The 14,731-nt window shown below is 35.0% G+C and overlaps 2 protein-coding genes across 2 annotated transcripts; one reads left to right on the forward strand and one right to left on the reverse strand.

Moving 5' to 3' along the window:
* Window positions 1–332: 332 nt before the first annotated feature.
* On the forward strand, window positions 333–5,925 carry RGLG2 (RING domain ligase2). Its single transcript, XM_028270563.2, has 11 exons — window positions 333–1,362; window positions 1,959–2,302; window positions 3,146–3,230; window positions 3,315–3,455; window positions 3,541–3,654; window positions 3,752–3,849; window positions 4,500–4,579; window positions 4,707–4,812; window positions 4,922–5,049; window positions 5,128–5,311; window positions 5,445–5,925. Exons 2-11 carry the CDS (start codon window positions 2,003–2,005, stop codon window positions 5,580–5,582), a joined length of 1,374 nt encoding a protein of 457 aa, XP_028126364.1. The 5' UTR covers window positions 333–1,362; window positions 1,959–2,002; the 3' UTR covers window positions 5,583–5,925.
* Window positions 5,926–6,625: 700 nt separating this feature from the next.
* On the reverse strand, window positions 6,626–11,478 carry LOC114323090 (ras-related protein RABB1b). The gene is made up of 6 exons (XM_028270564.2): window positions 11,244–11,478; window positions 10,941–11,080; window positions 9,635–9,717; window positions 7,527–7,731; window positions 7,336–7,404; window positions 6,626–6,994 (listed from the first exon to the last, which is right to left on the reverse strand). Exons 1-6 carry the CDS (start codon window positions 11,287–11,289, stop codon window positions 6,908–6,910), a joined length of 630 nt encoding a protein of 209 aa, XP_028126365.1. The 5' UTR covers window positions 11,290–11,478; the 3' UTR covers window positions 6,626–6,907.
* Window positions 11,479–14,731: the final 3,253 nt, after the last annotated feature.

The raw sequence follows: 14,731 nt of genomic DNA on the forward strand, positions 1-14,731 counted from the left end.
CACACTTGTGCCACTGTTGAATTATTTGACTAAAAACAAACTATGATTTTCATTGAATGTTTTTATTAACATTTATGTTATATTTATTATTTTTTAGAGCCCTTTACATCTAGTAAAAATAACTTTCGATCATATCCAGGAAGGAACCATGAGTTTTTTCATTTTATTTTTTTTAATTATCAAACTTTTGTTATTTTAAAACCATCTATTTGTATCCAAATATTTTTGAATTTATTTTTAAAAAACAAAATTGATCAATAAATATATTTAATATGGAATTGATTCACAATAAATTCACAACAACTTCTATTTGAAAAGAATAATGCTATATGCACCAATTAATATATTAATTAGTATATTAATTGATGATAAGACATAATTTAAGAAGTTTTTAATATTTATAATATGATTAATGAATGAGATCAATAATAATAACTAGTATTGATACACTAATTACTATATTAATTGATGCGCATGTAACACCGTCGATTTAAACACATCCACTAAACAAATAAAGGCAGTACCCTATTTCATGCCAACCGAACACAGCCTATGACCAAGTATATCCGCTGACGTGTCGGCATCTCAACGGTCTGTAACACGGTAATTGCCTAGAAATTCAAATCATTAAAAAAGTAGTAATAATAAAGATACAAAATAAATTATCAATTACATAAATTTAAGGATAAATTACAAATATATTCCTTAAAATTTAATTAAAAAAAATATAATCAATTTTATTTTTTTGACATAATTACCTTACTTCTCTTAAGATTTTAATTTATATAAAAAAAATTAAAAAACTAATATTATCATCTCTTATCTATTAAAATATATATTTAAGTTTATTTATTTCAATATTTATGTATTAATTTTAATCAAATTTAATCTTATTAAAATAGAAATAGATAAGAATTATTATAAGAAAATACATGATTATAATTTGATGAAAAAAAAAAAAAAATGAAAACTAGAAAAAATTATGAAAATACAACACGCATTTTGCATAATTTTTTAATGCATAAAATCACTTCAACTTGTAAGATTTTTTTTTAATTTTTAATTTTTCTAACATTAAATTATAAATGTATGAAAAGTGATATATTATTTTCGCCGATAGACATCCAATCATTCAAGCTGGAAACTTCCATGTGCCAACCCAAAACAATTATCAACAAATTTAAAATAATCAAAATATATCAAAAAAGCGAACTCACAAAAAAGTTAGCCCACTTTCCTCCCCGTTTTTTTTTTTTTTTTTTTTAAATAATTCCATCCGCCATTGAAATTCACCAACAAACGAAGGTGTGAACGCAAAGTCTCCAAGAAATATGATGCAGAGAATCTGTTTCCCCAGCACAGGTTTGTCTCTAACCTTTTCGATCAATTCAATCTTACTAATGCCTCAATGTGTATATATGTACATAATGTGATGAAATTGAGACAAATTTGGGGATTTTTGTTTTCCTGAGAGGTTTTCTGATTTGAAAGCGGAAGAGTTTAGATCCTGAAAATGCTACTTAATTCCAGATTTTTTGTCGCTAAATTTTAACGATCCTGCTAGAAAATTTTGGGGATTAGAGTCCCACCGTAGATAGTGTTATAGAAGAAGACGTTTTTGACTGGAATTGGTCAGTCTATTTTTTTTCGTCTTATATTATATATCTCAAACTCATAAAATTTCGAGTCTTTTAAAAGTTTTGTCAAGTGATGTTAATTGATGTGTGAGTTGAAGAAGAAGCTTAGTTGGTTTCAAAAGAAATCGGCGAGCGTTTACACGTTATTCTCTGGCCGCCTCGAAGATTTGTTGTTTTCTAGGGTCGGTCGGAGACTAATCTTCACGCGTCAACTTAGGATCTTCATCATATACATTCCCATTTATATAAATAAATAAAAATTCTGGTCATTCCAAGAATTGAGATTAGGGTTTTGATCTTTTGTTGATTTGGTGAAGCCAGGTTTGTTGAGAATTTGAAATCTGTATAGAGTGAGTATTCAGTTGATGGGGGGCAAAAATTCAAGGGAGGGGAGTTGGAGGCAGTCTTCATCCATTCGGTCTACGTCGTCTTCTCGGGATCAGTACGAGGGGTCTGCTTCCTCTCCTTGGGGTCAATACGAATATCCTCAGGCATCATATCCCCAAGAAAGCCAAAGTTATGCTCCCCAGACAGCGTATCCGGCTTATCCACCACAACAGTATTATCCGCCTCCTCAAAATTATGGGACTCGGCCCCACGAACCGCAAAGGAAGCTTGATAGGAGGTATTCGAGGATTGCTGATAATTACAATACCTTAGAGGAGGTATGGTCATATGCAACGGTGCCTATGTATGTCTATTAATTTCGTTATGATGAGAAATGACGTGTGAGATGAATATTGAATATCTATGGCAAATACATCTTTTTTTGCATAAAAATGGAATTTAAAATTATTTAGACGTGGTTTACAATGCAACTTGTAGATAACTAAAAATTTCATAATTGCATCGAAAATCTATTTGGATATGCATTATATCCTTAGATTATGAAAATCTAACAACTTGTGTCTATTCTCGGGGAAAAACATGTGCTTCTTTGTGCAATTATGAAGTAGTAATATTTTTACATGACTTCTATCAACCATTGTTCTCATTATTTTAGCTTGGCTTTTATGGGCATCGGGGTGATCCTTTTTAAAGCAAGGTTCTTGCCATAGTCACCTGATAATTCTTCAAGTTCCTTGAATGACAGTGTGTCGAGAATATTCGAGCTAAGGCACTCTCATGATTATGTGTTCATCTTTTTTTGCATGCCGATACTGAGCATGATCGGAAATGTGGATTTAGCTGCAAAATCACTTGTGTTGTTACATTAGTTTCTTATGACAGTTTGACAATCAGCGGCTAAGCCGGATATCATGCTATAACAAATATGGAGCCTAATAAAATCTATTGGGTTATTCATTTAATTAGCTAGTGGCTTCAATTAGATTTTTTGTCTTTAAAAATAAATCCTTTTTTTGGGTTTTATTTGCAATGTAATGATGATATTTTTCTCCTCCACTGAATTTCTTACCTACAGTGATCTGATCTTAGTGATGGTACCAACCATCTACATTTCATCTATTATAGAAAGTTTTGAGTTAAAATAATTACTTTCTTTGCAGGTGACGGAGGCTCTTGCGCGCGCGGGCCTTGAGTCTTCTAATCTCATTGTTGGGATTGACTTCACTAAGAGCAATGAGTGGACAGGTTCAACCTTTATGTCTTATCAAAATGTTTAAAAATTTGTGTTGTGAGTTACAGAGAAACATTCTAAACTTGAATTGTACATAGGTGCAAGGTCATTCAACAGAAGAAGCTTACATCATATTGGAGATGTTTCAAATCCCTACGAACAAGCCATATCCATTATTGGGAAAACTTTAACAGCTTTTGATGAGGATAACTTGATTCCATGTTTTGGATTTGGAGATGGTATTTTATTTGAGATTGAGGTGATTCTTTCTGGATTGATTATATCTGAATATTGGGACTGATTTTTTGTTTTTCTTTTTGACAGCATCAACGCATGATCAAGATGTCTTTAGTTTCTATTCAGATGAGAGATTTTGTAATGGATTCGAGGAAGTGTTGAGCCGGTACAGGGAAATTGTTCCTCATCTTCGTCTAGCAGGTTTGAATTCTAAACATTCATTGCTTTTCCTACTTTAATACTTGAAGCTCAGAATAATTGGTTCTTATTGCTTAAGTTTCCCTATTGTTTGCTGCAGGACCGACATCTTTTGCCCCTGTCATTGAAATGGCCTCGACTATTGTTGAGCAGAGTGGTGGCCAATATCATGTTTTATTAATAATTGCAGATGGTCAGGTACTGTTTTTTTTGGGGGGATTAATTGTTAATTAAACTGATGTTCCGTAAGATATTAATGGGGTAATTGTCTTATTGATTTGACCAAATAAATATTGAAATTAAAGGTGATGACATGATGGAGATTTGTTAACATTGAGGAGTCATTCAAAATGGCCGTTAACTACTGTTGAGTGGTTTAGTGGCCAATGTCCAGTTCTGTGTTCTATCAATTTTGCATATGTCCAAGTATTTTGTTTTGTAAAGTTTTTCCCAGTATGGTATGAGTGGAGGGATAGGTAGTCTGGTTACCTGACTGCATTGTGGTGGAAATTGAAAATGACGAGTTTAGTTGTACAGGTGATGCCATTATGAGGGCATGGGGCTAGGTGGTCACTGATTGGGATTTGCATTGTGTGAGAGTCTGGGAGCTTATTTTATTTTATTTTCTTTAATTTTTTGTGTGTAAGTGAGAGCTAATTTTCTTAGGGTATTTATATATGTATGTACACAAACTGAGATGTTAGTGCATACCTCTTTATGCTTGTCATTCTAATCATCATTCCCTCTTGTGCCAAAAACGGTTGGCTGATCTTCTGTCGGCTAGGGGTATTCTAATGTTATTTTAGATTGTTTGTGTTTTACATCACCCCATATGTTTGTTGCTGCAGGTTACTAGAAGTGTTGATACGGGGCATGGTCAATTAAGTCCACAGGAGCAAAGAACTGTTGAAGCAATCGTAGAAGCAAGGTGATTGCGCATCACATTTTTTTCCTTCTCAAATTGTTGTCTCCTTGCTGAACCATTATTTATTTATTTATTTTTTTGTAATTTATTCTTTAACTTCTATTTTAAATTTGAACATGTCTTTGTACAGCAAGTTGCCCTTGTCTATTATATTAGTTGGTGTTGGAGATGGACCCTGGGACATGATGAAAGAATTTGATGACAACATCCCTGCTAGGGCCTTTGATAATTTCCAAGTATGTGATGGTGATATTTGAAGTTTATGCTTCTTATTTGCCGGTGTCATTGGTTATACAGTATTTTTGTAAATGCTTCATGGGGTAATTCTTTTCTTTTCTTCCTTAGTTTGTCAATTTCACAGAAATTATGTCAAAGAATGTGTCCCTGTCCCGGAAAGAGACAGAATTTGCCCTTGCGGCTTTGATGGAAATTCCTTCTCAGTACAAGGCAACGATAGAACTCAACTTATTGGGGTAATTGGTAGTTTACTCTAATTTTTAGGCTTTCATTGCCTCAAGTTTACTTATCATCTCATTCTTCTCTTTGCACAGTGGCCGAAAAGGGAATACTCCTGAGAGGGTTCCCCTCCCCCCACCTGTATATGGCGCGCCTTCTTTTAGCAACTCAAAACCTTCACGCTCAACTAGTTTCCAGCAGAGCACCTCTTCTTATTACGACCAGAGCAGTCCTGTTGGCACAGCTCCACCTGCCCCGAGTTCTACTTTTGATAACCAGGTACATATCCCATTTTCTGTCATTTGATCAGAATGTTGTCTTCAGCGCTTTGTAGTTATTTTAATGCTATGCTTGAGTGCCACTCTGTCTGTGAATGGGTGCTAATATATGTAATTTTCACGGACTTTGACAGGTTTGTCCCATTTGCCTTAGTAATCCGAAGGACATGGCTTTTGGTTGTGGGCATCAGACATGTTGCGACTGTGGACAAGATCTTCAAATATGCCCAATTTGTCGGAGTTCAATCCAAACCAGAATAAAGCTCTATTAAGCAGCAGCTTCATGTTTTGCCTCTGCAATGTGTTTTAGCTATTGGCCAGTATCTTTGTTTGTAATCACATGATTGACACTAGAGATTTATTTTTTAATTTTTAATATTTAATTTGGATATGGATTGGGGAAAAGAGGAAGTGGTCATGTTTTGTACATGTCTGTGTTCAGATTGTTTCTCTTTCTAATCATTAGGTTGCTGGTCACTAGACTATGAACCATGTCAGGTGGAATTTTGATGCATATGATAAGATATATTGGGCAAGAATTTTTTAGAAGTTTTGTTAGGGTTAAAAGTAAATACAGTTTAGAAGGATTTATTAATGTGGCTTGGTTTGTCGCTACTCTGATTATTTTTCATTTTGATCCTTTCATTTTCTGTTGTTTTCTTTAGTTCAATCTCAACTAGACAGCTACAATAATAAATATTTGATTGAAAATGACTTGGGAATAATGGAGCAAATGTAGTACCTCGTGGTTAGCTGTTGCTGTATGTATATCGTGGACATTGATCATATATGGATGTTCATTGATGCTGCGTTCACACCTATTTTTTAATCAGAAACTACTGAAGCCAACTTGGGCAATGCATGTAAATTGTTATTTTCATGGATGAATTCACCTCATGTTTGAATATTGTGAAAAAATGTGAAGTCATCTCCTGTATAACTAGTTATACGAACCAATATCTCAGGCTTGATTGGTTTGCTTAAAACAGGATTTAAATTCTCTTAAGTTATGTTACCAAACCAAACCAACTTGAGAGAACTTGGACCCATTCCGAGGCCCGACCGTTCACTTTTAGAAATCATTACATAAAATATTCATATAAAAAATTAAGATGATGTTATAAAGGAGAAATAGAATACAGCACAAAGGAGAAATAAAGATGATGTTATAAAGGAGAAATAAAAAATTAATAATTTCTAGAATAGTTATCCATTAAAAAGGAGAAATAGAATACAGCACAAATGTAGAATCATTTAAGTTAATCAACTATTTATGGTGTTATAAAAAATTAAGATGATCAAATGACAATCATAATTTCTAAAATAGCCATCCATTAAAAAGGAGAAATAGAACACAGCACAAATGTAGAATCATTGAAGTTAATCAACTATTTATGGTGTATAAACTTCAAGCAACAAGCCAAATGCAACTCTCCGAGTTCAACTAAATTTAGTTAACCATGAAAGTAATATTGAATCAATCACCGGAAAACCCACCATTTGCTCTGTACATATCATATTCATTTAGAGATGGGCCAAGCAGAAGATAAAATGCACATAAGGGTAGGGTACATAACAATTGCTGTTTTTATTTTAATTAGCCGCAACATCCACCTCTCTGAGTAACTGTTCCATCTCCCGATGAACCTTGGGGACGCCCATATCCAACCTTGATGCCAGATGACTGCAATGATTACCAGATATAAATAGATAAATAAAAATATCACAAATGTAATAAAAAAATATATATATTATTCCCACTATGAATTCAAACTTGGTTCCCGCAATGCGGGGGAACACGTCATCTCCTATGTCAATAATGAGCTGATAAATTGGACCCAACCAAACATTGTACAGTGCAGCTTTGTTTATTTTCTTCCCTTAACAATGCCCTATTCCAGATCATTAGATTACGGGATAACTTATTTTATTATGTAACTCATAGAGGTCGATGAGTGTATTCCAGTAACAGTTTGGGGTCATGAAGTGCAGAACAGATACAATGCCCAAATTTGAAGACTTTACCTCATTAGAGACGTCAAACACGCCTTCCTGAATCTTCTGAAGTATCTTCGCAGCAGTTTTTATAAAGGCCTGTAAGATAATCTTATATTAACTTTAAATAAAATATGGCATTCAGGTCAGCAGGGGTTTCCAAGCCATAAACAAACATTATGAAGTGAGTGCCCGATTTAAATTTGGTTCAGTAATATCACCTCCTCAACATTTTGGGCAGTTCTTGCAGATGCCTCCAGGAATAAAAGCCCGTTTTCCTTTGCAAATTGTTCCCCTTCCTCTTTGCTGACAGCCCTACGGTGCGCAAGATCACACTTGTTCCCTATAAGCATTATGCTCATGTTTGGGTTTGCATGCTGCCGAGCATCTTCAAGCCAGCTTGCTAGATGATTAAATGTCTCTCTCCTGGATAGAACAGGAAATCATAATGGATTACCATAAAAACCTAAAAGTTGTACGTCTACCAAAGGATATACTCTCAGAACAACCCTCAGACTGCAGGCATACAAGTGTATTCTTGTTTGGGAGAAAGATTCAAAGAATGCACCTATGCATATACTCATAATAGTGAACATATAGAACTTATTCTTGACAGGAAACTAGTAACTTGAACCCAACAAGAATCCAATACTCACAGACATTAAGCTCATATCTACAAAAGGTTAATCAACACTGCTCCAGTCCTCCAAAAGCCAAATCTTTGAAGCATAAATATGTTTCTTTCACGTTGTATATTTGTAATACTTCATTCAATAGCAGAATTTGCAAATATAGAGGGTTTGGTTGCAGCATATGAAGCACAAACACCTCTCTGAGGGCTATGTTTCAGTGTCGGACACGCGGTGGACACGTGTCCGACACGTCTCAGAAGGTGTCCCCTTTTTGTTTTCTTTTTTTTTTTTACAGCCAGACATGCTATGGACACGTTTCGACACCGCAGGGCCAAAAACATAATTTCTGAAACTTCAATTGGGGATCAATTTGTAAAAAACAAAAATTGAAGCAAGTAAACCAAGCCCTAACCTGGATGTCGAATAGAAAGAGGAGAAGAGGCTGAAAGAAGATTGCTCGCTACTCATTGCTCTTGCAAAAGTATGTTCTTCGATCATCTTCTTTTGATCTTCTTCTGCTTTTTGATCTCTGTCTTTCAGTCGCTCTCTCTCTTTCTTCCTCTTTCGACCTTCTTCTTCGTTCAACTTCTCTCTTAATCACTCTCTCTCTCTCTCTCAGTCTCTCAGTCTGTCTTTCTTCATTTTTTTTCGCTTCTTTTTATGCTGAATGGCTCTCTCTCTCTCTGCGATTTTTTTATTTTATTTTTTATATTGTTCTTTTTTATTTTTTTCGTGTGGCTTTTCTTGTCTCTATCTGTTATTTATTTATATGTATATATATATATATATTTTGGCCGATTACTTTATAAGAACAAATTAGTTTTTGTTAATTTTAATGATGTGCTTATTAATTTCATTATAGGAATCAATTTTTATTAATAGTGTTATTTTGTATTTTTTTATTACCTTTCAATGATTTTTTATTTATTTATAATTTTATGACATGTATTAAGTAAATTTAATTATATATATTGAACATGTCCCCAGCGTGTCGTATCTCCCATTTTTTTACAATTTGCGTGTCCGCGTGTCCATGTCGTGTCACGTGTCCGTGTCCGTGCTTCATAGGTTGCAACTTATTCTCAATTATCTCTAATCCACATTAAAGTTTCAATCAGGAAAACAGGTAGATACAACAAACCAATTCTTGTTCCATGCTAGATCCATGCTGCCTGGTGAGCAAATACTTTCTAATGTCTCAGTGCCCTTGACCAAAATCTAACTTACGTATACGTGTATATACATGCAGAAAAAGCCTTAATTATTTGGGAAAGCATGCAAGTACGACATACAAATGCGCATTTCACGCTGTTTGTATTGCCTCGTCCAGAGTTACCTTCTAATGTCTAGATCCTCTAAGACCAAAAGAACTGTCTTACATTTTCATTTATTCATGTCTGTTCATGGAGGTCTCCAAATGGGTCCTTGAGAGAGAGAGAGAGAGAGAGCTCTGCTCCAAAGGATAGAAGAGTCAGGTTATGCAAATGGAAACAAGTAATGTCCATAGTTAAGTTCATCTTAACTTTATGACTTGGAATTACATTCATCAATAAGAAGTTAGCAACCAAATATTCAGCTAAATAACATAATTAACACAGACATGCATTCAAACAGATGCAATACATGATTGCATGTGCACATTGTTTGAGCACACACTTTTGCCGAGAAAGAGAGATGAACAACCACAAAAGTGATACCTAGTAATGTCATAAACCAGAAGGGCCCCAGCTGCTCCCCTGTAATACGATCTGGTGATGGATCTAAAAGACTCTTGTCCAGCCTGAAACAGAAGTGTTTTTGCTTAAACACACTGACAAACAAACACTAATATCAAATCTGAGCAAGTGGCAGGTAGAAAGGTTAGAGCAACAAGTTACCATCAAACAATTGAAGAAATGAAGCACTAACAATATGAATCTCACAGATAAAAACATGAGCAAAACGGAATTAACTTAAAATTTTGGAATATTAATGAATGATGCAAAATAGAGACAAATTAACAATCTCCACAATAATGACAATGAACTGAATCTGGATTGGCTATATATTTTTTTTCTTTTGTTTTTTGACTAAAGAATCTGGATTGGATGGTAAACTAAAAAGAAGAGATATATTAATAATCTCCACAAGAACAACAATGAACCAAATCTGGACTTGGATGGCAAACAAGAAATAAGAGATATCCTGACTAGAATCAAATTCAAGAGGCACAATATATATACCTAGAGCAACTAGACACTATATTCTTTTTATGCTTGGATTTCAATAGTCATTCTGCTTGTAATCATGAATGAAAGAACCAAGGTTCCGATATTCACAACCCACTTCACAAGCCATCATAAGAAAGTTTGCAGATAAACAATCTAACTCCGAATTCAATAATATATAATGAAAATTAAGAGTATCATTCGCATAGATTCTTATCCTGAGCATTCACATGATCCAAATGACATGGAAAAAAAGAAAAAAGGAAAGAAACTTGATAATTTGAAATGCAACAAAGCAACAACAAACAATGCGGTAAGTAACTATGGATCAATGAGTCTGGATTTGTGAAAGATAGGCAATTTCCAGTAGAACGAATAAAATGATTATCATAGTAGTGGCATTGAGAGAGAGACCAGATAACATTCGTAGAACAATGTCTTGGAATTTATGTTAATGAATTTTCTATACACAGATATATGTAAAATCCAAAATGTTTATACAAAATATATCATAGGGATCCCTAACACATCTATTGGTGTGGTTACATCGAAAGAGATGATATTCAGTATTTTCACAAATAATAACATAGTCCTACAGAAAACACCAGAGGTTGGGGATTATACTTATTTTAGGGGAAAAACAAAACTGAAGGGAAGAAAGATTGAATTGAAGTTCTCAAAAGTAGTATATGATGGATTGAATAGCTAGTATCACTCTTCAACATCCAGATATTGTTAAATAAGAACCAAATGAAGTAAAATGACTAATTAATAAAGGTAATGAGTTGAAACTTACGGTGTCCCAAATTTGGAGCTTAATGGGTCTGCCATCGATGGTGACCATGCGAGCACCAAACTCGACTCCAATGGTGAGATCATGAACCGGTTGGAACCTCTTGTCCGTAAATTGCAACAACAGACATGATTTCCCCACACCTACCAATCCAACACAAACAACCACAAATTTCAAAAATTGAATTCACACACACACACACACACACACACACACACACACAGAGTCACAAAACCAGTACATACAGAGTGAATTAGGGTTTAATGATCAAAATTGAGGTTAAATCAAAGGGGCGATTGAGCGCACCTGTATCTCCGATGATTATGTACTTGAAGAGATAGTCGTAAGACATTTTTGACTAGAAAGAGATTGATGATGATGATGATGATGATGATGGTCTCTGCTCTGCTGTGTGTTTGATTTTGAAGTTTCGCTCGAAGGACGAAGAAGAGCTTGGGACTGAGAATGACACATGCACTGTTTGGCGAAAAGCCACAGAGAGAGAGAGAGAGAGAGAGGAAGGAAGATAACACGATTAAGGGTTATTTTGGGAACTTGGCTAAAAGTCACTTTTTTTGGTTAGTAGTAAAAGTTAAAAGTTGGCTTTTTTAGCTTTTTTTTCATTTGGCAAGTTGGTTTTTAGCCAACGGTGCAATTACAATTTTACCCCTCATGGATCACAATGTGTTACATAGGTTCAGTTGTAAATATTTTAAATAAATGGGGGTAGTTTAGTCATTTTATTATGATTTGACATCATAAACAAATATTAATCAAAAAAGTCAAAAATCACTTTTTACCAACTTCCCAAATCATTTGTCTAAAAAAGCCAAAAACTTGGTTAAAAGCCAAAAAGTCACTTTTAACCAACTTCCCAAAACAACCCTAAGAAATGGGGAACAGGGTGACGTGCTTAAACGACGACGCATAAGATTGCTTGATTGGGACGTCTAATAATTCTGATAAAAAAGAAAAAAGAAAAAAAAAGAAATGACGTATAATAATTGACATTTGATTTTGGTTTTGGTTTTGATGTTGATTTTTTTAATTTTTGTGGAATTTTTTAAAAATAGAATATTTACATACAAGTTTTATTTTGTGAGCTTGTAATCCATTAAGTCCTAAATAAAATTATTTGCTCCTTTAAGTTTCATTAATTTTTAATAGATCAATTTACCCTTCTAAACTTGAATTTGGAAATCAGATGGTCGTCTTCCAACCATCGCTACACTAGCACTGGAATTCCATCATCTCTATTTTTTTCTAGAATGATTTATATAGTTTAAGAAATCATTAAGAAACAGTGTATAAAACCTCCGATAATCAAAATGCCAAACAGTAGCACAATTGTGACATCAAAACGGAAGATCCAAGAACAGAAAGCATTGTTTCTTGGCAATCAAGATGATTAGAGGACCAAATTACCTGGGCACCAGTACGAATTGCAGCTTCAATAATGGACGAAGCGTTGAGATAACTCGATCGAGCAGGAGGAGGACCGATTCGAACCGTTTCGTCGGCGGATTTCACGTGGAGGCTGTGAGTATCGGCGTCGCTGTAGAGGGTGATAGTTCGAATCCGCATTTTTAGGTTGTGCTACCCCATCGCTCTACATTGTCTCTCTCTGTCTCTCTATACACACACGCTCTCTTTTCTCTCTCAATTGTGTGTGTGGTGTGTAGTGTGCATGTGACACATATGCAGTGTAATTTCGGAGTGAGCGAGTTGTTTAGCTGAGTTTTTTTTGAAATTGAGAATATTCTTAATTTATAATATTCTCAATTTTAAATATGAAAAAAAACTCAATTCAGCAATCTAATGTGTCGTTCTCAGAAGCCAAGCAGATTGTGTAAATCAAAGTATAAAACGCAGTGGATGAAAAATTTCATTGATACCAATGTAAATCAAAGTATAAAATGCAGCAGATGAAAAATTTCATAGTCATACCTTTTAGTAGAGCTTGAAGCGAAGAATCTTGTGGGTAAATCACGTGCTTCCAAGATGTGAACAAACAACCCAGCAGTGGAGTGATACTACAAAATGAGTATCACCCACATAAGTCATAGTGCAGAAGCTGGATCGTTCTCATATGGGAGAGAGAGAGAGAATCCAGAAAAAAATGTTATGGGTAAAAATCACATAACGTATCTGATATCGATATATTATTCCTATCATATCAGATGTATATAATCAAATATATAACAACCAATATCTATCTATCCATCTATCATATCTATTGATATGATTGATATAGATATCTTGAATAATTATCCAAATAAGTTTTGAATTCAAATTCAAACTTACATGGATAAGGTTCAGGTTCAAAAGGTCATGCCATATGGGCGCCCAATTTCTAACATCTCTCACTCGCACATGAGTTGGCACGACACTGCCACATCTCTATCTCAATCTCCCAAAAAATGAACAATCTCATACTAGCCAATGCACCGTGCGACTGTTGAGAACACCTGCATGTGGGAGCTCTATACTAGAAACTCAAAATAAGCCAGTATAGAGACATCAACCCAAAAAGAATAGAAATAGTGTCTCATATACCCCAAACCCATCTAATTACACCGGTCCAAAAAACATCTCTAATCCCTAAAAAAAAACATGTTTGACCCTCTCAATTCTTGCAATATATTCACACTCAATCTGCCTCTCATACAGAGTGATGTGAGTTGCCGGCAGTGAATATACAACAGTGGTGTAATACTAGATGATCTTCCCTTTGCCCTTATGTCATTTAGTTTAGGATTGACCGCTTTCCCAGTGATGTCCCTTAAGGCCGAATCATACATGACCGCAGGCAACATACCAAAGTAGTAGAACAGCAACCCCTTACCTTATGACATAGTCAAAAGTCACAAAAGGGTACATAAATGAAAGTCATATTAATAATGACACGTAAGACTCACACGGTGAGGAAATAAGGATCCATTCTCTCACCACATTACTCGGTCGCCAAGCACATATAGTATGAATACATGCCATGGTGGAGTAACTCTTCCAAAAGAGTGACGTCATACTCGATACACCGTACAGATATTAGTCTAGTCGCTTTCTAGCGCCTAACCCGAATTCTCTATTTGCTCGCCTTCTAGGCGCCAAATGAGATCTCACATTTGGCTAATCATAATAGGCACAACATGAAAAGTGGGTACTAATATCCATGTTTGGTCCTTAACATGACCTCATCTTGGTTGTAACCAAGGCGACATGCATAGTGGATAATTTAAGCCTCTCTTGGCTCCAAATAAAAAATAAACCACTAGTCTCATCCTTGCTCGCTCCCAAGCGCCAAGGGCGGTTGCTCGTGTGAGTGAGCCAATCTTGCCTGTTGACATCATCATCTGCTAATCATTATGACACAAACCATAATAGTGTCAACATCCCATCATCTCACAACAAATAAGTAATCGATCTAAAAAACATGACTACAACTTGCGCAATTCTAGATTCTAAACATATGCCTTATCAGCACCTCTTACGATAAGCATATACAACGGAATCCTCCATGTGCGCCTCACATGAAGTGATCAAGATCACTACCTCTTGCGCAATAACCTCTCTAAAGATATTTTGGTGACCAATTTGCATTCATTCTTGATGCGCCCAACTAGCGCATTGAATCTTACAAGGAGCAAATTAATATACTACTAGTAAAGCATTCTATCCACAGTCTAATGAGCAAGGTCAATGTCTAAACAACTCAGTTGACCATTTACCAAAGATAACACTTATCATGCCGAATACGCCCACATAACATACTTTAGGCTCCCACAACAAAGAAA

This window comes from Camellia sinensis, chromosome 1 (assembly GCF_055761805.1).
Source record: "Camellia sinensis isolate YWXY chromosome 1, ASM5576180v1, whole genome shotgun sequence".
NCBI lineage: Eukaryota > Viridiplantae > Streptophyta > Magnoliopsida > Ericales > Theaceae > Camellia > Camellia sinensis.